The sequence below is a fragment of the Haliotis cracherodii genome, unplaced genomic scaffold, assembly GCF_022045235.1.
Source record: "Haliotis cracherodii isolate W230 unplaced genomic scaffold, xgHalCrac1.p SCAF_23, whole genome shotgun sequence".
NCBI classification, from domain to species: Eukaryota; Metazoa; Mollusca; class Gastropoda; order Lepetellida; family Haliotidae; genus Haliotis; species Haliotis cracherodii.
In genome coordinates this window covers 6,340,501-6,362,933 of record NW_027266279.1, presented here as the reverse complement: position 1 = coordinate 6,362,933, position 22,433 = coordinate 6,340,501, and the positions used below count along the sequence as shown (strand labels likewise).

The 22,433-nt window shown below is 40.3% G+C and overlaps 1 protein-coding gene across 1 annotated transcript; it reads right to left on the bottom strand.

Moving 5' to 3' along the window:
• Positions 1 to 2,102: 2,102 nt before the first annotated feature.
• On the bottom strand, positions 2,103 to 12,302 carry LOC139472007 (uncharacterized). Its single transcript, XM_071254516.1, has 6 exons — positions 12,242 to 12,302; positions 11,250 to 11,406; positions 5,428 to 5,504; positions 3,749 to 3,895; positions 2,883 to 2,981; positions 2,103 to 2,293 (listed from the first exon to the last, which is right to left on the bottom strand). The coding sequence occupies exons 1-6, from the start codon at positions 12,300 to 12,302 to the stop codon at positions 2,103 to 2,105; spliced, it is 732 nt and encodes a 243-aa protein (XP_071110617.1).
• Between the last annotated feature and the right edge of the window lie 10,131 nt (positions 12,303 to 22,433).

Genomic DNA, 22,433 nt, shown 5'->3' with positions numbered 1-22,433 from the left:
TGACAGCATTACAGCGTGTGTGACCTTTTGCCAGTATTACAATCTGTGTATGGCCGCTTGACAACACTACAATGTGTGTATCCCGTTTGACAGCATTGCAATGTGTGTATCCCGTTTGACAGCATTACGATGTGTGTATCGCGTTTGACAGCATTGCAATGTGTGTATCCCGTTTGACAGCATTAAAAATTGTGTATGCATTACGTTGACACCATTACGGATTTAAATAATGTCCTTCACATTTGTATTTCATGTCTTTGAGGGCAAAGTTAATATGCGTCCAGCGAAGCATAGCCATGGACTGCAGAGTCATTGTCAACCCCTGCTTTGTCTAATAAGTAAAAACGACAAAATCATTGACATAATCCTGTGAAATCTCCATCTTCCATTATATTATTCCGACTATATCATGATCATGGGCTTCATGAATTACTTGCAAGTGAGCGTATCCTGCCTCATCGGTGACGCTAACATTTTTGCGGTATCGACCCATTATATTTCCAAGACCCGTTCTGGGATTCGATCCACGACCTTCTGATCCCAGATGGAACGCCTAAGAGGCACGCTAACAGAGTAAGGAAGTCATCTGTGGGATGGTTCAACGTCCTGCTACAGACCCCCACCCCACCTCGCCACCCCATGTGGATGCTGTCAAACGGTCATACTGTCCAGAACAGTACTTGACATGTAACCAGAGCTTCAATACTTTGCTGCCACTGACAGTCACTACAAATAAAATTACAACCATATCTTCTGTCACATAACTCCATTCCACGGCCATTTGACAAAGTCTTTGCCATCTGAGGGTTGACTTCAAGCCCTGCCACACAGAGAAATACAAACACAATAATTGCATTTTTGCCAATGCTTTATTCTACAACAGTTTTAACAAAAATGTGATACAAAAAAACACCAAATAAAATGTTTCTATAACCCCAAAATTTCACTTTTTTAAAATTGACATACAGTTAGACATCCCTTTTATCACATAACTCTATTACATGGCCAATTGACAAAGTATTTGCCATCTGAGGGTTGACGCCAAGCCCTGGCACACATACAAAACCAAACAAAATAATTGCATTGTTTTGCAGGAAACAATGTTATATTCTAAAATAACAAAAATGTTGTACAAATAACGCCAAAATAAAATATTTCGAAAACCACAAAATATCACGTTTCTAAAACTGACATACAGTTAGACATCCCGATTATCCAATCGTTTGTTGCTTTTAGTATAGAACTTCTACCTAACACGTTACTTTAGTTCGTACAGTTATGAATGACGATGGTAACTAAAAACGTACAGTTATGAAAGCGTCTCAGCTTATTTTGGCTAATGGTGGTACTTCTTCATGGACGCGTCCTTCTACAATGTTGCTGGAAGGGGATCAAACGACGACTGATACAAAATCAACAATGAAAAAAAACCTGAACGCCGCAATCAACACTCTGTCAGCTATACCATAACCAATAGCTTTTGACACGATGACTCAGTCGTCGGGCTTCGAGCGATGAAATGCAATCAGTGAGGTCACAATTTGTGAACACCCGATCCTCATTTTTGTCGTCTCTTAAGACAAGCCTCGGGTAATGTGGATCTATTCAGACAAGATTCCATACGGAAAAATAACACAAAAGAAACAATACATCATCGCCAAACTACAAATATAATGTTGACAACATTCGCAGATCGACAACAGATTAAATGTTGTCCCTTTTTATGTACATCAGTAAAAAGACCAAGTCTTTAGGGATTCAACCTTTCATGTTATTCTGGGCACGGGATGTTAATTTTGGCGACTTCTTCAAAGCAGGCTTTTTAATCTGTGAGAGGGGAGCCGAACATGTCTAACATGAAAAGCGAACAATTCTCTTAATTGGGTAATAAATAAGGACAGATTAACACCCCTGCACTTGTTATTAGTTAAAGATTTTGCGAGCGCGTCCGGTACAGCCGATATCGCCCTCTGTTTGAAAACAGCGATATGTGTATGGGTATTTTATAGTGTGAACGCCACCCTCGACATCATTGTTCCGAAAGCCTTTCATCATTGGTCACTGTTCTTTGAATTCAGCGACGTCATCATCTGACTTACAACTCAGTTTTGTAAGAAGATACAAAAATCGAAGTATGAATGCGGACTTAAGTTGTTGGTGTATATTATCCCGAGACAAATGTTGTCGTCCTTGCATCGTAATGCACACACCTCCACAGGATCCTCCTTGAACCCTTTGTAGATAACAAGGTCGCTGATTTCATGTCGGAAATAGGACATTTCAGCTGCTTCAACTGAAAACAGGAAACATCACGCCTGAGCTATGTTATGTATCGAAAGTGAGTTTGTTTTCACGCCGCTTTGAACAATATTTCAAATTTGTCGCTGTTTCATCTTAATGTGTGAGGGAAGCATAAAGTGTCCCAGGGGTGTGGCGGTGACAGACTTGGATTCGAACCCACTATAATTGGGTCCTGTCATGCCTAAGCCAATTTTGTCATCTAAAGACCTCCTGGTCTCCGTATCCCAGCCCATGCAGGACATTGTAAATTTACATTTTTCAAACATTTTAACAAATGAGGGGAGGAGATTAATTCAGTTGTTAGAGAGTCAGCTTGTACTGTACAACGACCGGGTTCGAATCCCCGCTTGATTACAAATTTACAAACAATGTTGCGTCTACCTGATGTGTCTGCCATAATGGTACATGATTCAGATCTGCCCGATCAGGATACTTGTTCACGTCCCTTTGACTTTTCTACTGTATGCCATATTACAGATAGTTTACTCTTTCCACGTATTCTCTTTCACAAGAGATATAAAAATTTTTGTAGGTCTGTACAAAATCCATACATGTATGCAATGAAAAAAACATGCCATTACCTGGATCGTATGTGTTGAGCATGGCTGAATCTGTTTTCAGAAAACTTCCAAAAGTGATGTGATGTGTAAGGACTATCCCAAGATCAGGATCGTTAGGATCTGAAACATAAGATGAAGATTGACTTTGGCAGTGCAAATACTTTGTATCTTCAACCAATGTCTATGTTGTTGTTCATCTTTGACGTACCATGTCAGCTAAATTCACGCGGCTTGTGACGGATACAGTAATTCACAACATCAGTCTGTCTGTGTGTCTGTATGTCTGTCTATAATTTATCTATCTATTATTGCAAGGCGATGGGTTAGCCTTGTTGTTTAAGCGTTTGGTCAACAAAACGAGGCTCTACTACTACTACTACTACTACTACTACTACTACTACTACTACTACTACTACTACAGAAACCTTTGATCGAGTGTTCGAATCCCGGATCCCCCGATTATGTTTCTTGGTTTGTCCGCACCATATCTGTGCGCGTGAGTTTCTCCAACGTGGTAAACGTCTGAGGCCCGCATCACCTCTTAGATTAAGGAGACACGCCTTGATAGAACTGGAATTTTGTTCATAAAGGCGTTAAACCAACTCACTCAATCACTGCTCCTACTCCTACTACTTCTACCACAGCTTCTACTGCTGATTGTACTATCGCTACTACAACTACTATAACCACTACTTGATTGGTTCATACATTCCAACCACGAAATAATACACGACTTGGATCATGGCATGGAGATTGTCGTGTTTGTGGATATATATGGTCTTATACGAAGCATACCATACCATTGTTACGTCAGAATGATCTCCATAAATGAATTACGTTAAGAAGCCCAGTCTAAATCTCTCAAATATTTATTGCTTCATACTCACGCCCACTCTCACAGACGAAAGGACTGCTTGTTTCACAGTCCACAGATTTCCATTGTCCGTGTTTTGGAGACTGTCCACTGTACTGGACAACGCACTGGTCAGGTAGTTTCGGTTGCCCCGCTTCCCAATTCGTTGTCAAGGTATTAGCTAAATTGAAAAACACATTAATTTAAGCCACAATGTATTTTCTTGTTTCTCAGAACAGCCAGATAATACCATATTGGCGTAGCAAGAAAAGGATACATGTAAGTGTTGAAATCTATATGCCATGAAAGTTTGATCGACATCAACCCAAAACCAAACCAAACCCTGAACCTTGAATTCTGGATACTACAGTGTACAACATCTCCATTATGTTATGATAAATACACAGGACCTATTCACCGACAAAGCTTCGTTTTTATTCTTATTCGAGGTATGCGAGGCTGATGTCATCCTCCCATTCAAATCACATCCATGAGCGAGAGAGAATCTGCAAAGTTAGTTATCAGACAAATGGAAATGATGATGTCACTTTTCAAATGAGACTTGGCAGCAATGGATCCAGGGTTCTTATGACATATAATGGAGATAAAATACACGAAGTGATCGAGGATAGTGATCATCTCACTTAATACAATTTTGTCGCGTAGGCGGCACATGCTAGCTAGTGGATGTCTGAAAAGGCCTTGGAATGCACACAGGGTCACCACTAACATCCGACATGTATACTATTGAACAACAGACTTCAAATACTCCTCCTTAGTCACTTGGGTCATGTGATCCAATCTGTTTGGGTTGCGTCCCTTTGGAGTGCCAAGATCCAAAGATCGTGGGTTCGAATCTCAGATTCACCCTGATTGTGGTCCTTGGTTTGTACAAAATGGTAAATGTCTAAGAACTGCCCCACGTTCCTCTTACGTCAAGGGCCGCCTCCGTGGTCTAGTGGTAGAGCGTCCGCCAGGAGAGCGGGAGGTCCGGGGTTCGATCCCCGGCCGCGTCATACCAAAAGACCTTAAAATATGTTACTTGTTGTTACCCTGTCTGGCGCTCGGCATTAGGGGAATAAAACAAGAACTGGTCGGCTCGGAGTCAGTATACTGTGTCTGAGTGAGGTATTCATGTTAAACTGTGGCATGGTATCTCAGTGAGCTAGCACCATAAATCGGCATCAGTCCGGACTAGTACAAGCAGCCACACAAACACACACACGCGTACATGCACGTCGCTATATAAGTGCAATATTCTTGGACGCGACGTTAAACCCCATTTCACCTCATCTCACCTACGTCAAGCTGGCATGCCCTGACGTTACTGAAATACCAAAATCACTAACTCACTTACTGCAGGGAAACTCCCATCTTAATAATTAAACCGGTCCGCAAAATGACATGGATCCCTCGACAAAGGCCTGTTTAAATCTATGTACATGTATGTATTTGAAGTGTGGAGGGGTTAAATGGCCTTTAACTTCGCGTTTAAGATTATTTCACTCACATGACGACGTACGTGTGTGCGAGGCCTCCTTGTACTGATTCCTGTTTGATAGTCCGAGCACACTGAGATTCCATGCCGCAGTATCACATGACATGGATGCCAATCCGACGTCTTTCAGTATGAGGCGGCTAGCAGTTCGAACCACCGATCCTCATCTCTACGGACTGATGCTATGTCAACGTGTGTATTTGAATTATACCTACCTGTACCATCAGGCCAGAGGTGGGTGGTCGTGGACTCGTTATATCTGAGGCTGATGAAGAACTTGTTGGAGAAGACCCTGAAACAGATCTAGAAGACGTCAGGACGTTAATTGTGTTTTGTCTACGACAATGAGGATCATGCGCTCACAATGTTTATAATGACTGATTACGTGCCGTTAGACCTTATAACGTTGATCGTTGGTGAACTGAGATTAAATTTGGTTTAGCGAAACGTTCAAGATTATTGCGTGCGCGCGTGAACTAGTTCAGGTTCAGATTTAGGTTCAGGGCTATTTATAAAAAAACGAACCAAATGCCATCTTAAATTTATTGTGAAAACAATATGCTGAATTGCCCCATTGATAATATATGTAACATTTGGGGGTGAGACATTTAGGCAAGATCTTGCTGATCTGTTTCTTATGCAAATGTATCGTAATTTCTGCTCGGATTGGCAAAATCAAAACACGGCAATTTGGCAAAGAAGTTTAACTTAAGCTTCGGGTTTTGTTTTTATTGTTGTCTTGCGTCGCACTCAGAAATACGAGTATTCCAGCTATATGATGGCGGTGATTTATAGAATCGAGTCTGAACCAGACAATCCAGTGATTGACATCATGAGCATATATGCACCCAACTGGGAAACGATTCTATGCATCTATCAAGTCAGCGACCTTCACCATCTGATCCCGTTACTCGCCTCTTACGACAAGCACAGCCACCTATTACGGCACAAATGGGTTGCTGAAGATCTATTCTACCCCGGATCTTCACGGTATATCGATGAACGGATATAGTTGAATAATTATCTTATAGCCAAATCCCATGTACCAATTAACCCTCCTGAACTAGAAATAAAAGGGGCCAGTGACATGGCCTCAACTGTTTCATATTTAAATCTACGCCTAAAGATTGAGAGTGACAAAAACTATCCGCACGACTGTATGACAAGAGGAATGACTTCAGCTTCCAAATAATCGACATTCCCTTATGTCGAGCAGTATTCCAATCAGTTCCAGCCTTTGGTGTCTACATTTCACAACTTTTGATGTACAATTGTGCATGCTCTTCCTTCGAAGATTTCAAGGAGTGTTTCAAGAATCGTGCTCAAAAGTTGTTTGATCAAGGCTACACCATTGAATGCCTCAGTAAATCTTACAAAATGCTTTATGGTTGATATGTGTAAGACTGTTCCAAATTTGACGCATCAGTGCCAAAATGATGTTCGATGCAGTTCCCTAAATTGACTTTTACCATACGTTCTCGTATTTGTTGAGAGGTTTGTGATGAGTGTCATCTGTGGGACAGGATATGTGCTAACTTTTTCGTTATCACCTGGTATCACTTATTTACTATTGGGAGTCATGTTACTCTTTTCGTCAAGTAACCTTTTTTATTTATAGCGAGTCAAGTACGTTAACATTTTTGGAAGTTTAGAATTTCCTTGCACTTATATGGCGACGTGCATGCACGTGTGTGTGTGTGCGTGTGTGTGTGTGTGTGTGGGGGGGGGGGGGGCTGCTTGTACTGTGTGGCTGCTTGTACTAGTCCGGACTGATGCCGATTTATAGTTCAAGCACATCGAGATACCATGCCGTAGTTTAACATGATTACCTTACCCAGACACTGTATACTGACTCCGAGCCGAGCAGTCCTTGTTTTCGCCCCTTAATGCCGAGCGCCAGACAGCGTAACAAAAAGCACCATCTGTAAACGTCTTTTGGTATGACGCGATCAGGGATTTAACCTATTGGCCAAGAGACTTAATTTAGGGAGAGGCCCTCTGTGTTCCCGCTATTTAATTAATCAGTGATGTTTGTCAGAGTAAACTTGGTTTTTAATCCCTTATATGGTGACCTATTGATACAATTAGCTGAGAGTAATAAACCTGCGAACCTGTTACCACGTTTTCATTATTGTTTTATTCGAGTTAAATGACACCCTGGTCTCTGGAGCACAGGTCCGTGACAGTTGCCTTGTGTTAAAAGGGCTTGCTCGTTACGCCAGCATGGGTAAAATATGTGAAGGCGACACATTGCTTGAATATTGCTAAAAGCGGCGTTAAACTATTATCACACACTCATTTCATGTCATGGGTCAACAGCGCTTTTAACCTTGGTGTTAAGTCTATAACGCTTTAAAATCACGAAGAATACGAATGTATCCTGCACAATCGTTTGTGTGCTGGCTTTAAGTATGGTCAGAGAATAGAAGGCTGAATGTGATTACGGTTTACATAACATAATTTTAATAATTTGTGTAAACCTTTCGAAAATTTTCGATTGGAGGTGAAATGGAAAACATGACATTTAGGCTAATGAGTTATTTTGGAAGGGTTTCAATTAAGAGTTTATTGGCGCCGTCGGTTGTCAATATTTCTGAGCATGATAGAAAATGAAAACAAATTCCAACTTACAAGCCACGTCGTTTGTTGTGCTAGTTTCTCTTTGTTAATTTCTGTCATTAATTTTCAATCACCATGGTCATATATTATGCTCTTTGCGCAAGTGCTCTAGTCCTCCTGGAACAACACACGCATTAATTATTCTTGCTGATGACCCATGGGAACTTTATACCTGCCAAATAGGCACATTGTCATATGTTTGTCTCACTCACCGGTACACTGCATAAACACTTGGTCACAACACAGTATTAAAGGGGCTCGGATCTAACGCAATTCCCGGACTTGTTGCCTTTGTTATTGTTTTTCCCCGTGAGTACCCGGATGATACGCAACGCAACTGAGCGTGACCAGAGACTGGGCTACCGTCTGCAAGGAAAGCTAAGTAAACTTTGAGGCTGGAGGCAATATTTGTTTCACGCATTTTTGAACACTGATTGGTTAACTGTGATCTATAAAGATTTCGACAAAGGGCGCATGTTAATTAATTTATTCAGCCTAAACAAACAGACATAAAGAACGGCGGAGCTCATCGGATATCGTCATTGGGAAATACCCCAGATGCTTATAGTTTATTAATAAAAAAAGTATCCATGCAGTGAAAGCATTTTCGGATTGCGTCGATAATACGATTACTATTCCCTTGTTGTCATCCTCGTTTTCTGGTATAACCCTACACTTGTGTATTTGTCGTCATTCACTTGATGCTCAGTTAATAAATTTATTACAGGTACAATAAGTGGTAGCACTACTTAGATTACCTGACAAAGGTTCCCATTTGGCATATATCGTGTCTGGGGTAATTATTTAATCTAAATCCAGTATTTAAGTGAGGTGAAATGTGTGTTATGTAATATGCACGTGGCAGCCGAGCAAGAGGTGAATGATCGAAATGTTTTTCAGTCACTTTGTAAAATAACAGAATATTTAGGCGTTTAATAGATTTGAAAATGTTACACATTTTGACAGTAAAAGAATATACACACTATGAAAAAAGCAATGCTCAGGTAAAATATTTACTTTGTGTTGCAAGTCAAAATAGTGTAAACGAAAATGGCAAAATTACTAAGCAAGTGACTTATCAAAACTTCGTCACCATTACCGATGCTACCCACAAAGATACCTTCATTTCCTTATTATCTCGAAAACTGTATTTCATTTTGTTGATCAATGTGACCATACGCCCTTATTACTACCCATAAAAGTGACTAATGCGCTTACGAATGGCGCAGCAGAGGTCGCGAACTAGTCTAGATTTCTGATATATCCGGGTACTCACTGGGAAAAAACAATAACAAAGGCAACAACCAGTCCCGGGGAATAGCTTTAGATCAGTGCCCCTTTAAACAGTCTATTTCATGGTCTGAAGTTCCGGGTTTAAATAGGTCTTCATCTATGCTTGCCGTAAACGCCTGACGTAGGAGGCTTGCTTCAAATTCAAATGTTTATTGTATGATAAGCCAGAGGCCAAAATACACGAAGCTGATACAATACAGTACTGGATAATTTTACAAGTAGAATCACGTTTCATTTCTGTACATTTCTGGTCTTGAAGGCATATTTGAAATATAACATAACCGATGATCTTATATCGTTCAATAACGCCCAAAATGGAAATTCCCTCCGCTCATTTACCCCCTGAACTAGAAATAAAAGGGACCCGAGGCCTAGGGTCCGCCTCATCTGTTTCAGCTTGTATTTTGTAACAATTAAATCATGTTCAATTTCAAGGTATTTCTTCAAGAGTCTTAGTGACATTTGCATATTTTCTGAATGTTTAACAATTTCATGTCTGACTTGGTTTTTTCTGAAAACTGTCTAATTTAACAACCCTCCATGGTTTTGATATGCTCCCCATCTGGTTCGCCTGATTGCTAGAGTTCCGTCGACGGACAACATTTTTAGGAGACATAAGACATTGAAAGAAATCATTCACCTTAATAATCAACTGTGTCGGGTAGCCTAGTGGTTAAAGCGTTCGTTCGTCACGCCGAAAACCCGGGTTCGATCCGACATGGGTACATTGTGTGAAGCCCATTTCTGGTGGCCCCTGCCGTGATATTGCTGGAATATCGCTAAAAGCGGCGTAAAACAATACTCACTCACTCACTCACTTTAATATACTATTCCCGTACTTGAGTTATTTTGCAATTCACCGTTCTCATTTGGATCCCGACGGACTCTGTATGAAAAAAAATGGGGAACTGGACGTACCGCTCTTCGTATGAAAATATAATTACATAGGAACTTAGTGTACATTTCTCAGGTGAACGTGAGGATCTAACTGTCAATGGAATATTAAGAAAACACGCTCTAACTTACAACATGTCTTTTCTTGACCCAACTATGCTTGCGTTAAATTTTAAAACCTTGGCGAACCTAAGTTAATAATTGAACAACGCACGCGTTTGTCATTTGTGGACAAGCCAGGCTTCATGTTAGGGTGTCCTTTCACGTGCCATAACGTGCGTTCGATTATTCAAATTTGAGTCAATCGAGGTTACCACAATTCTGACAACCAGGGTTAACTAATCTGATTCAACTTGAGTGTTATTCAAGGATAACGTAGGACAGAACCGGATATAAAACGCAATTATTGCAACCTCAGATAGAGAATAGTTGTCAGAAGAGTGAGTGAGTGAGTGAGTTGGGTTTATTGCCGCTTTTAACAGTATTCCAGTCACATCACGGCGTGTCAGCTTAATGTGGGAGGAAAGCCCGAAGTGATGCAGGTCTCAGACGTTTACCACTTCGGTGAAACCCACGAGCACGGGTATGGTGCTGACAAACCTAGAAACATAATCGGGGCGAACCGGGATTCGAACCAACAATCATAGGTTTCTGGCGTGCCCAAGGGACGCAACTCTGCACAGCGAATCGCGGTGCCTCAGACGACTGGGTCACCCGTGCCCCCAGTTGTCAGAAGAAGAAACACAACAGCCTTTTGTATTCCCGTAACACTCAACTATAAGATGTGAACAAGTGTTTCACTGGTTGACAATCTATTTAAAAAAAGTCGAAAATAACGTATAAGCATCAGAGATGCCAAATTATCACCAAAGTTGCATTATTGAGGATAAAGCATTTACATCGACAATCGAAAGTTTCCTTACCCTGATTCTTATCAGAATACATATTTACTGTCAACACCTAGTTAATTATATTCATAAAGTGCTTATATTCATGATTGAATGAATAAGATGATGGATGATGTTACATGTAGGCTGCTTAGTACAGCATCTCAAGGGTTCAGTAGTTTCGGGCAACTTAGGGCAACCGAAGTATGAGGTCAATAAATTAACATGTGCAAACATTTGTCAACCAAGATTTTCTTGGATTATACCTTGGCCAACACTGTTCACCTGCGCCAATTCGCCGCCCTATTTACTCGACAGAACAACAATGTAAAATGCATATTTACGTAAAATCTTTCACGCCCTCTGTAAACTGCATGACTTGTTGTCGTTTTGCTTCACTGTCGACTCTCAAAAGTCGAAGATTATGTCCTCGACACACCTCGTATGCTCGTTCGTACAATAAGTAATGGTGGAAGTATATGAATCCACTCCGAACTGAAACTGAAAACACAAAGGCTTTTTTATTTTCCAAACCCTGACAGGACACAGCTGGCCAGTCAACTAAAAAGCCGCAATTCGCTGTAGATGTCCGTCCGTTAGGGTTGCGAGAAACCGGCAATCATGGGTTCGAATCCTACATTCGCCCTCACTGTGTTTCCAAGTTTGTCAGCACTATACCCGTGCTCATGGCTTTCACCAAAGAGATAAACGTCTAAAACCTGCACCACCCCACTCTTTCCTCCCACATTAAGCTGACACACCGTAAAATAACTGAAATATTTTTCAAAGTGGCGTTAAACCAATCTCACTCCAACCCTAGAGGTGATCACCGAGAGCATGTTTGCTACTGTAAAAGTACTCAAGAATTTAAACTATTGCAGTAGTAATGCGGATGCTTGATAAATACTTCTATGTTGACAATGTCTAAAATGTTCGCCAAATCCTTGATTCAGTTTATTGCTTTACACAGTTGTCAGTGCGACGAGGCAGCTACCACTGACAATATAAAAGTTATATATAAAGCAATTTTACATGGTAAGACAGAAAAGATGCTCAAATTACTATCATAGCACTAGCAATTCCATTCAGTTCTTTTTTCTTAAGGTTGTACAACAGCATATAAAGTTACACAACAAACAAATACATTATCTTTTTTATTATACATATAATTTGCAATATATTTAGATGTAGATTTTACAAAGGGGTTACATTGAAATAGATACTGGAATAGCTGACCAATCACCGAGACAAGTTACACAATTCCCCTGATGGTAATACATGTAGCTTCTTGTCAAATGCAATACTTTAATACATGTACGAATAATTTAATACTTACCAATGTACCCTGCAATCTGGAGCACGAAGAAGAATACCCGACTAGTATGACGGCAGTCCATCACGGAATAGAGGATTTAATGGATCAATGCTACAAATCAATACACTACTACACCTTCAGTCGTTAACGACGGTTTGCACCACTAGAGTTCTTCACAGACGTTCTGGATTTCTATTGGGAGACGTCAAAGTACAAACATTATGTATTCCTTTTATCTCCACTACCAGTTGTCCTGCATGGTTTTTCAGTCAGTCAATCAACCCACCAACTAATCAGTCAATTAATCAACCAAACCAATTAATAAATTTTGAATGAAATGCTGGGGCGAGTTATTTCGAGGTTCAGGAGTGTCTTAAGGTTTTATTTCTATCTATGTTCAGTGTAACCCAATCTCATTAATATCAGATCTTTGTTCTCTCTGCCGCTAAACCAAGATCTGAGGACATCCAGACATCAGAGCGGTCGTTCACCATGACCATTCAGAACGCCGCTTACCAGATCGGGAATGTGTTTTGTAACCATGCAACCAAGAAAGTTAAACACGCTGTATTCCGTTACGAGCTGTACGACTGATTCCATCAAACTCATCGTCAATCTACCTCTCCAATTGGACAAGCATTTGAAACGGGGAAGTACTGCCATATGATCTCGGTCATCTCTTCGACAAATTCCTGAATTTTCTTTTTCTTCAATTTTCTAATTTTGAATCGATATTCGAAGTTTCAAAGAGCAGTCAGAAATGGAAGTCGCCATTTTGAAGCTAGTGCCGTTAAGCTTGTGAAATCTGCTTTCTGATTGGCTACTATCCGCTTCTTGTTAGTCATTTCATTGCTCGGTCAAACCTTTTTTCTTTGAAAAGATCAGGCTCATAGTTTTAGATGAAAACAATTCTGGTTTTGTAGCTGATACAAAGTCCCAGGACCCCACCAGAATATCAAATGATCGGTCCCTCAGTCGTGATGATGATGGTTGAGCGCTGAAAAAGCCACACGTGAAGGGGTTGGTTATAGTTAATCCCAGGAATATATCACGACCTAGATGCCAAGCTTGGTTGGGGTTACTGGCATCAAAAGTATACTCGCACCTGGCAACTTAGTCACGAAGCGTAACATACTATTCGACTTTGTGATGAACACATATACATGGGATAATTACAGGGTAATAATAGTTTGACTCGGCAGCGCTTCCTGGGAGAAGTCCCATTTGCTCTCCCATGGTACGACGCAGAATATGTAGAGGGCGTCATGGAAAATGATAAATACAAAATTCTTTGGAATAGGCCCATTTACAGCCTTAGACGTATCCAGGCCAACAAACCTTTTCTTGTCCTTTTTGATAAATCCAGTGAAATCATTTATATTATTGAATTTTCTGACCCTTTGACAAGAATGTGATTGACAAGATTGAGGAAAAACATGGCAAATGTGCGGACCTAGCTTTCGAAATGTCACGCTTGCATCCCAAGTACCAAGTTGTCCGACTCCCCATTGATCTCGGTGCCTTAGGTTTGGTACCTCCCAATCTATTGACTGACATTGGGAGAGTACCCGGGTTTGCTACCAGGAATAAAGATTCTGACAATCTGGGTAATGCAGAAGGCTGCAGTGTTGGGGATTCTTCACATTCTCCGGAAAGTTTTGGGTGGGTTTGACAAGGCAGCCCTTCTAATGATTCGTGCATTTTACTATGCAGAGTGACGTCCTTTAGGCTTGCAAGAAGCATTTGGTCGTTGGTTCAAATTCCAGATTAGTTTTATGGATCTTTCGCAACATGTCAGTGCTCGCGGGTTTAACCAAAGACGTAAACGTCTAAGACTTGCATCAATGGGGGTTTTCCTCCCACATCAAACTGACTCGCTCTTATATAACTGAAATAGCATTCAAAGATGCGTTAAAACAAACCCACTCACTCACTCAGTATAACGTTATAAATCGTTCGATGCTTAAGGCGACGTTAAGCCCTGACATTAAGGATGACCAACTGCTGTGTCTTCAGTTACCGTAGTACACGACATTTGAAGTTCGAGGACAGACAACAGTCGACATGATCTCGTATCCTCAGTTCTCTCTCATGTATTGCTATTTGTGACATTGTTGAACGATGAAGTGACATAGCAGCACTATTGGAATTGTCGTTTTGGTCATGTTGCGAACACCAGCTATATATTACGATAATCAACTACACGTTACGACACCGACTACGTATTACGACAACCAACTACGTGTTACGAACATCAACTACATGTTACGAACATCAGCTACATTTTACGAACACCATCTACATGTTACGAACATCAACTACATGTTGTGAACACCAACTACATGTTATGAACATCAACTGCATTTTATGAACACCAACTACCCGTTATGAACATCAACTGCATGCGACCATCAACTACATGTTACGACAACCAACTACATGTTGGGAACATCAGCTACATATTGCGAACATCAAATACATGTTACGAACACCAACTACATGTTACGAACACCAACTACATGCGAACACCAAATAGATGTTACGAACACCAAATACCTGTTTCGAACACCATCTACATGTTACGAACATCAACTACATGTTACGAACATCAACTAAATGTTGCAAACATCAATTACATGTTACGAACATCAACTACATGTTGCGAACACCAACTACATGTTACGAACATCAACTACATGTTACGAACATCAACTAAATGTTGCGAACACCAACTACATATTGCGAACACCAACTACATGCTACGAACACCAAATACATGTTACGAACATCAACTACATGTTACGAACACCAACTACATGCGAACATCAACTACATGTTAGGAACACCAACTACATGCGAACATCAACTACATGTTGTGAACATCAAGTACATGTTACGAGCACCAAATACATGTTGCGAACATCAGCTAAATATTGCGAACATCAACTACATGTTACGAACATCAACTACATGTTGCGAACACCAACTACTTGTAACGAACACCAAATACATGTTACGAACATCAACTACATGTTGCGAACATCAGCTAAATACTGCGAACATCAAATACATGTTACGAACATCAACTACGTGTTACGAACACCAACTACATGCGAACATCAACTACATGACTGTGAAATAATGCAGATAATATACCAGTCAGGTGTAAGACAGGTGTTAACGTTCTGTTGTGTAATGCAGATAATGTAGATAATGTACTCGCCAGGCGTATGACAGGAGGTAACGTTCTGTTATATAATACAGATAATGTTCTAGCCAGGCGTATGACAAGTGTTAACGTTCTGTTGTGTAATGCAGATAATATACTAGTCAGGCGTATGACAGGAGGTAACGTTCTGTTATATAATACAGATAATGTTCTAGCCAGGCGTATGACAGGAGATAACGTTCTGGGATGTAATGCAGATAATGTAGATAATGTACTCGCCAGGCGTATGACAGGAGGTAACGTTCTGTTATATAATACAGATAATGTTCTAGCCAGGCGTATGACAGGTATTAACGTTCTGTTGTGTAATGCAGATAATATACTAGTCAGGCGTATGACAGGAGGTAACGTTCTGTTATATAATACAGATAATGTTCTAGCCAGGCGTATGACAGGAGATAACGTTCTGGGATGTAATGCAGATAATGTAGATAATGTACTCGCCAGGCGTATGACAGGAGGTAACGTTCTGTTATATAATACAGATAATGTTCTAGCCAGGCGTATGACAGGTGTTAACGTTCTGTTGTGTAATGCAGATAATATACTAGTCAGGCGTATGACAGGAGGTAACGTTCTGTTATATAATACAGATAATGTTCTAGCCAGGCGTATGACAGGAGATAACGTTCTGGGATGTAATGCAGATAATGTAGATAATGTACTCGCCAGGCGTATGACAGGAGGTAACGTTCTGTTATATAATACAGATAATGTTCTAGCCAGGCGTATGACAGGTGTTAACGTTCTGTTGTGTAATGCAGATAATATACTAGTCAGGCGTATGACAGGAGGTAACGTTCTGTTATATAATACAGATAATGTTCTAGCCAGGCGTATGACAGGTGTTAACGTTCTGTTGTGTAATGCAGATAATATACTAGTCAGGCGTATGACAGGAGGTAACGTTCTGTTATATAATACAGATAATGTTCTAGCCAGGCGTATGACAGGTGTTAACGTTCTGTTGTGTAATGCAGATAATATACTAGTCAGGCGTATGACAGGAGGTAACGTTCTGTTATATAATACAGATAATGTTCTAGCCAGGCGTATGACAGGAGGTAACGTTCTGTTATATAATACAGATAATGTTCTAGCCAGGCGTATGACAGGTGTTAACGTTCTGTTGTGTAATGCAGATAATATACTAGTCAGGTGAATGACAGGAGATAACGTTCTGGGATGTAATGCAGATAATGTACCATTTATGTATATGACAGGTGTTAACGTTCTGTGATATAATGCAGATAGCGTACTAGTCAGGTGTATGAAAGGTGTTAACGTTCTGTGAAGTAATACAGATAATGTACTAGTCAGGTGTATGAAAGGTGTTAATGTTCTGTGAAGTAATGCAGATAGTGTACTAGTCAGATGTATGAAAGGTGTTAACGTTCTGTGAAGTAATGCAGATAATGTACTAGTCAGGTGTATGAAAGGTGTTAATGTTCTGTGAAGTAATGCAGATAGAGTACTAGTCAGGTGTATGCCAGAGGGTAACGTTCTGGGATATAAAGGAGATAATGTACTAGTCAGGTGTATGATAGGAGGTAACGTTCAGTGATATAATGCAGATAATGTACCAGTCAGATGTATGACGGGAGGTAACGTTCTGTGATATAATGCAGATAATGCACCAGTCAGGTGTATGGCAGGATGTAATGTTCAATGATATAATGCAGATAATGTACCAGTCAGGTGTATGACAGGAAGTAACGTTCTGTGATATAATGCAGATAATGTACCAGTCAGGTGTATGACAGGAGGTAACGTTCAGTGATATAATGCAGATAATGCACCAGTCAGGTGTATGACAGGAGGTAACGTTCAGTGATATAATGCAGATAATGTACCAGTCAGGTGTATGACAGGAGATAAGGTTCTGTGATATAATACAGATAATGTACCAGTCAGGTGTATGACAAGAGATAAGGTTCTGTGATATAATGCAGATAATGTACCAGTCAGGTGTATGACAGGAGATAAGGTTCTGTGATATAATGCAGATAATGTACCAGTCAGGTGTATGACAGGAGGTAACGTTCAGTGATATAATGCAGATAATTTACCAGTCATGTGTATGCCAGGAGATAACGTTCTGTGATATAATGCAGATAATATACCAGTCAGGTGTATGACAGGATTTAACGTTCAGTGATATAATGCAGATAATGTACCAGTCAGGTGTATGCCAGGAGGTAACGTTCTTTGATATAATGCAGATAATGTACCAGTCAGGTGTATGACAGGATGTAACGTTCAGTGATATAATGCAGATAATGTACCAGTCAGATGTATGACAGGATGGAACGCTATGTGATATAATGCAGATAATATACCAGGCAGGTGTATGACAGGAGGTAACGTTCAGTGATATAATGCAGATAATGTACCAGTCAGGTGTATGACAGGAGGTAATTAACGTTCAGCGATATAATACAGATGATATACCAGACAGGTGTATGACAGGAAGTAACGTTCTGTGATATAATGTAGATAATATACCAGTCAGGTGTATGACAGGATGTAACGTTCCGTGATATAATGCAGATAATGTACCAGTCAGATATATGACGGGAGGTTACGTTCTGTGATATAATGTAGATAATGCACCAGTCAGGTGTATACCAGGAGGTAACGTTCTGTGATAAAATGCAGATAATGCACCAGTCAGGTGTATGCCAGGAGGTAACTTTCTCTGATATAATGCAGATAATTTACCAGTCAGGTGTATGACAGGAAGTAACGTTCTGTGATATAATGCAGATAATGTACCAGTCAGATGTATGACGGGAGGTTACGTTCTGTGATATAATGCAGATAATATCCCAGTCAGGTGTATGACAGGATGTAACGTTCTGGGATATAAAGAAGATAATGTACCAGTCAGGTGTATGACAGGATGTAACGCTATGTGATATAATGCAGATAGTGTACCAATTAGGTGTATGACAGGAGGTAACGTTCTTGGATATAAAGAAGATAATGTACCAGACATGTGTATGACAGGATGTAACGTTCAGTGATATAATGCAGATAATGTACCAATTAGGTGTATGACAGGGTGTAACGTTCAATGATATAATGCAGATAATGTACCAGTTAGGTGTATGACAGGGTGTAACGTTCTGTGATATAATGCAGGATCATCTACCAGTCAGGTGTTTGTTCATAAGTAGACATTTAAAAATCAGGGTATAACGTTACTAACGTCAGAAGTCATGATAGGTTGCTGATACACGACCATTAGATGAATGAAGATGAGCTATAAGGCACTTTCTGATAACAACAATGCACCGAACTAAAAGGATTGACTTTTGAACTCACAGGCCAGTAGTGACAAACAGATAAATCGACATATGCTTGTTTTGTTCTAACCGATGGATAAGACACGGAAATACTGGTATTGCTGGTAAGATGTCTTCCTGTAATATTATCATACATAAGATTATGACATCTTTTAACGTATAGTTTAACAGTGCATATAAGTGTTTATTGCCAACAGCTTTAGAAAAAGCTGAGTTCATTTCACGTGTACCAGTGTAGTATTTCTGTCACTCGGGCAGCATTGTTGTCGTCATTCGAATCTTACTGTGACGTAAGGTCGGAATGACGTCACACCTGAAACGACGCCATATCTGAAAATTAATATAATTCGACAATTGTGGTTTTCTGACACAGCGGTCGTGATCAGTGCACATTTCTAAAGGGGAACTCCACAAGTTAAACCAATAATTGGTAATGAAGAACTTATCATACTCGCATGCATGTCATACTGATTTTACGAAACTCTCCCTCAATATTATATTGGAAAAGCGAGATAGATAATATTTTACGGCGCTTCTAGTTATATTGCAGCAAGGCAATGTCACCATTGTTCAATCAGGCCGGAAACCATGGTTCTGTTTCACTCACATTTCCGAAGTGAACTGAGTGTGCAAAGTTCATTAGTACTGCATCCAACACATCCCCGACACAAACACCGTTTAACTCTAGCTTCTCATTAAGTCACATAAGTGTATGCCGAACGAGGTAAAGCACTCTTACCGCCGTGCTAACTTGCACGCCTTTCTTGTGTTAAAAGCAAGCTCCACAAACTTGTCGTCAGCATAGACCAGTGACTGGATGGCCACAATGGATACACTGTTGTGGGCTGATAACATGAGCAACAGACTTTTCTATGTGTGAAATCCATTCTTAGTGTCACATAATGTCATGCATATGATTGCAATATTGCGCCAAACGGCCTTTTACCAAACTTGTTCAACCGCTTATGAAATCCAGATCAGACTAAACCAGCGGTTGATAGTATGAGCGACGATCCAGAATATTTGGGTATTTGACGACAAGTAAGGGATAGCCAATGACATATTTCTATCTTTGAAAGAGCTTTATCTGCCGTAATTCGCAAACTCTTTGTTACTCTGTACTCCACATAAACAGAGAAACTCGAAGGTTAATTGCATTGCTGTCTTTATTTATTACAATGAGTTATCAGTATACACCAACAAGTCCGTTTCCTGGGTGTGTGAGCGTGCTTCTGTAACAAAAATCATATTTGATTACATAACATCACGCAGATATATATATAGAGAGAGTTAAATGTGTGTGTGTGTGTGTGTGTGTGTGTGTGTGTGTGTGTGTGTGTGTGTGTGTGTGTGTGTGTGTGTATACATAGTTAAATCGACGCCCTACCAATACCAATAGCTCACTTTAAATGGTGCGGTTGCGGTCCACAGTAAGAATAACTCGTCGCTACGGTGGTGGTCAATAAAATGCCAAAATCAAGTGCTACAGTTCGGGTCAAAAGAAGGACTGTCGCAAGTGCTACGTTGTTGATCGATGGAAGGAATGTCTCAAGTTCTACATTGTTGGGTGATACAAAGTCTATCGATAATGCTACGTTGGTGAGATTGATGGTCGAAAGAAGGCCGGTCTCAAGTGAATAAATATTGGGTGATAGAAGAGGTGATAGAAGATTATCTCATGTACGAGAAACCCGTGAATATCCGGGATAGACTAGGTCTTCAGCAACCCATGCTTGTCGTAAAAGGCGATTATGCTTGTCGTAAGAGGTGACTAACAGGATCGGGTGGTCGGACTCGCTGACTTGATTGATGCATGTCATCGTGTCCCAGGTGGGCAGATTAATGATCATGATATTAATTACTGGATTGTCTGGTCCAGACTCGATTATTTACAGACCGCCGCCATATAGCTGAAATATTGCTGAGTGCGGCGTTAAACAACAGGCAAACAAAACAGATTGTATTTCACAAATGAAAGTGTCTGCAGGTGCAGATTGTGGCATTGAAAAACGCATTTCTTATCCATTTTTGAGTTTGTCGCCTCTTGGATTGTTTAAGACGAATTCTTACTCGGATCCCTCACGGGTCTGTGAAATACAGTTGTATGTTCAGGTTCATTGTCATGAAGCAGTAGCGCACCTGAACATAATGTTTTCCATGATAGCTTCTCAACTGACGTAGTTATGTGGCATGGTATTGCCCATTGATAGTCTGACCTTTTTGCAGATAGTCAGTCATGATCATCTTGACTGATGTCGCCCGTTTGTACTTATTTGTTTGGGTGAAGCAAATGATTCCACTGCTCCAAAGTTCTGATTCAGGATCACTGTGATGGTCACAGGTCTCATCCTGGGTTTCAATTCGCACCAAGCATTTATCAGAATAACTGCCCGGGGTCAAACGATTTTCAATATTCGGGGTACCCAGCATGCGTACGGCATGTTCATGTGAAGTGTAACCCCAAACTGCTCTTAACAGTGTCAGTGACATCCTCAATTGTAACACGTTGGTAAGTCACACCCTTGCTGTGTACATCCCCCAGTTTCTGGTGTGGCGTCTTCAGGGCGACCAGACATGGTCACATCTGTACTTATTTTGTCTCGCTTAAATTCATCAATCCATTTCAAGAGTTGTGATTGGCAGTCCCATCAAAGGGTGGTTTTCAAATCTTCATACATTTTCTTTGGTGACATGCTCTTTGTATGAATGTATATACTCACAGTTCGTTGACCCATGTCAACGTGTCAAGTTGTCTTCTCGGAAACAGATGCAGTTATCAGTCTGTAATATGGAGTTATGTTTTCCAAGAGATGATTTTCTTCAAACACGCGTTGAAACCTCACATTGCACAAAGCAATGCTTAAGAGCCCACGAACCTTTAGACTTACGCTCGTATCTTGAGTGCTGATGTTTGGGTTGATAATAAACCTACCTGGCTTTCGGTAGCGCGCCATTAACCAGATGTGATGCTCAGCGCTGAAAACCCGTGATGTGCCGTTTCACCAAATTCTGCAACAGTTATGTTTGTAATGAACGATAATTTCATGCAGTTGAAGGACATGATGTTTGTTTGTTGTTTTAGGATTTATTCAAATAACGACCCTTCAATGCTAATTCGAAAATAGTCATCACTATCATGATATCATTACTTTTTCTGACAGTATAGTTCTCGGACGTCATGGTGTGAAGGAATTATCTGTTCTATATGTAGGAACAAGAATACATCATGGCGAAGATTTTCCTTCAAGGTGAATTTTCTTGGAGGTTCATCTGTTGCAAGGAACCTAAAGTGATTCACCGATTATTTTTGGCCTAATGTCATTTTGTGACGTGTCATCATGTATAGTATCTGTACAAAACCATGCCATGGTGTTGATTGAACAATGAAAAGTTGATAAAACCAAACATTGGGATGTATGTTGATTGTCAACAGTGTGGAAGCGGGCGATATATGGATGGAGAACAGCTTGAACGGTTTATCAGGTGAATCGTGCCAGCACTGAGAAGAGAGTGTGGACAGATCAAGCTGGCAAATGTTCATTTTTATTTTCATGAGTTTGTTGAAGATTGTGTCTGTCTCAAACATTACACATCCATGATAAAAAGTTCAATTTATCTCCATAACAGATGTATATGCCACTGCAAGAAAAGAAATGGGTATGTTATAAATAGAATT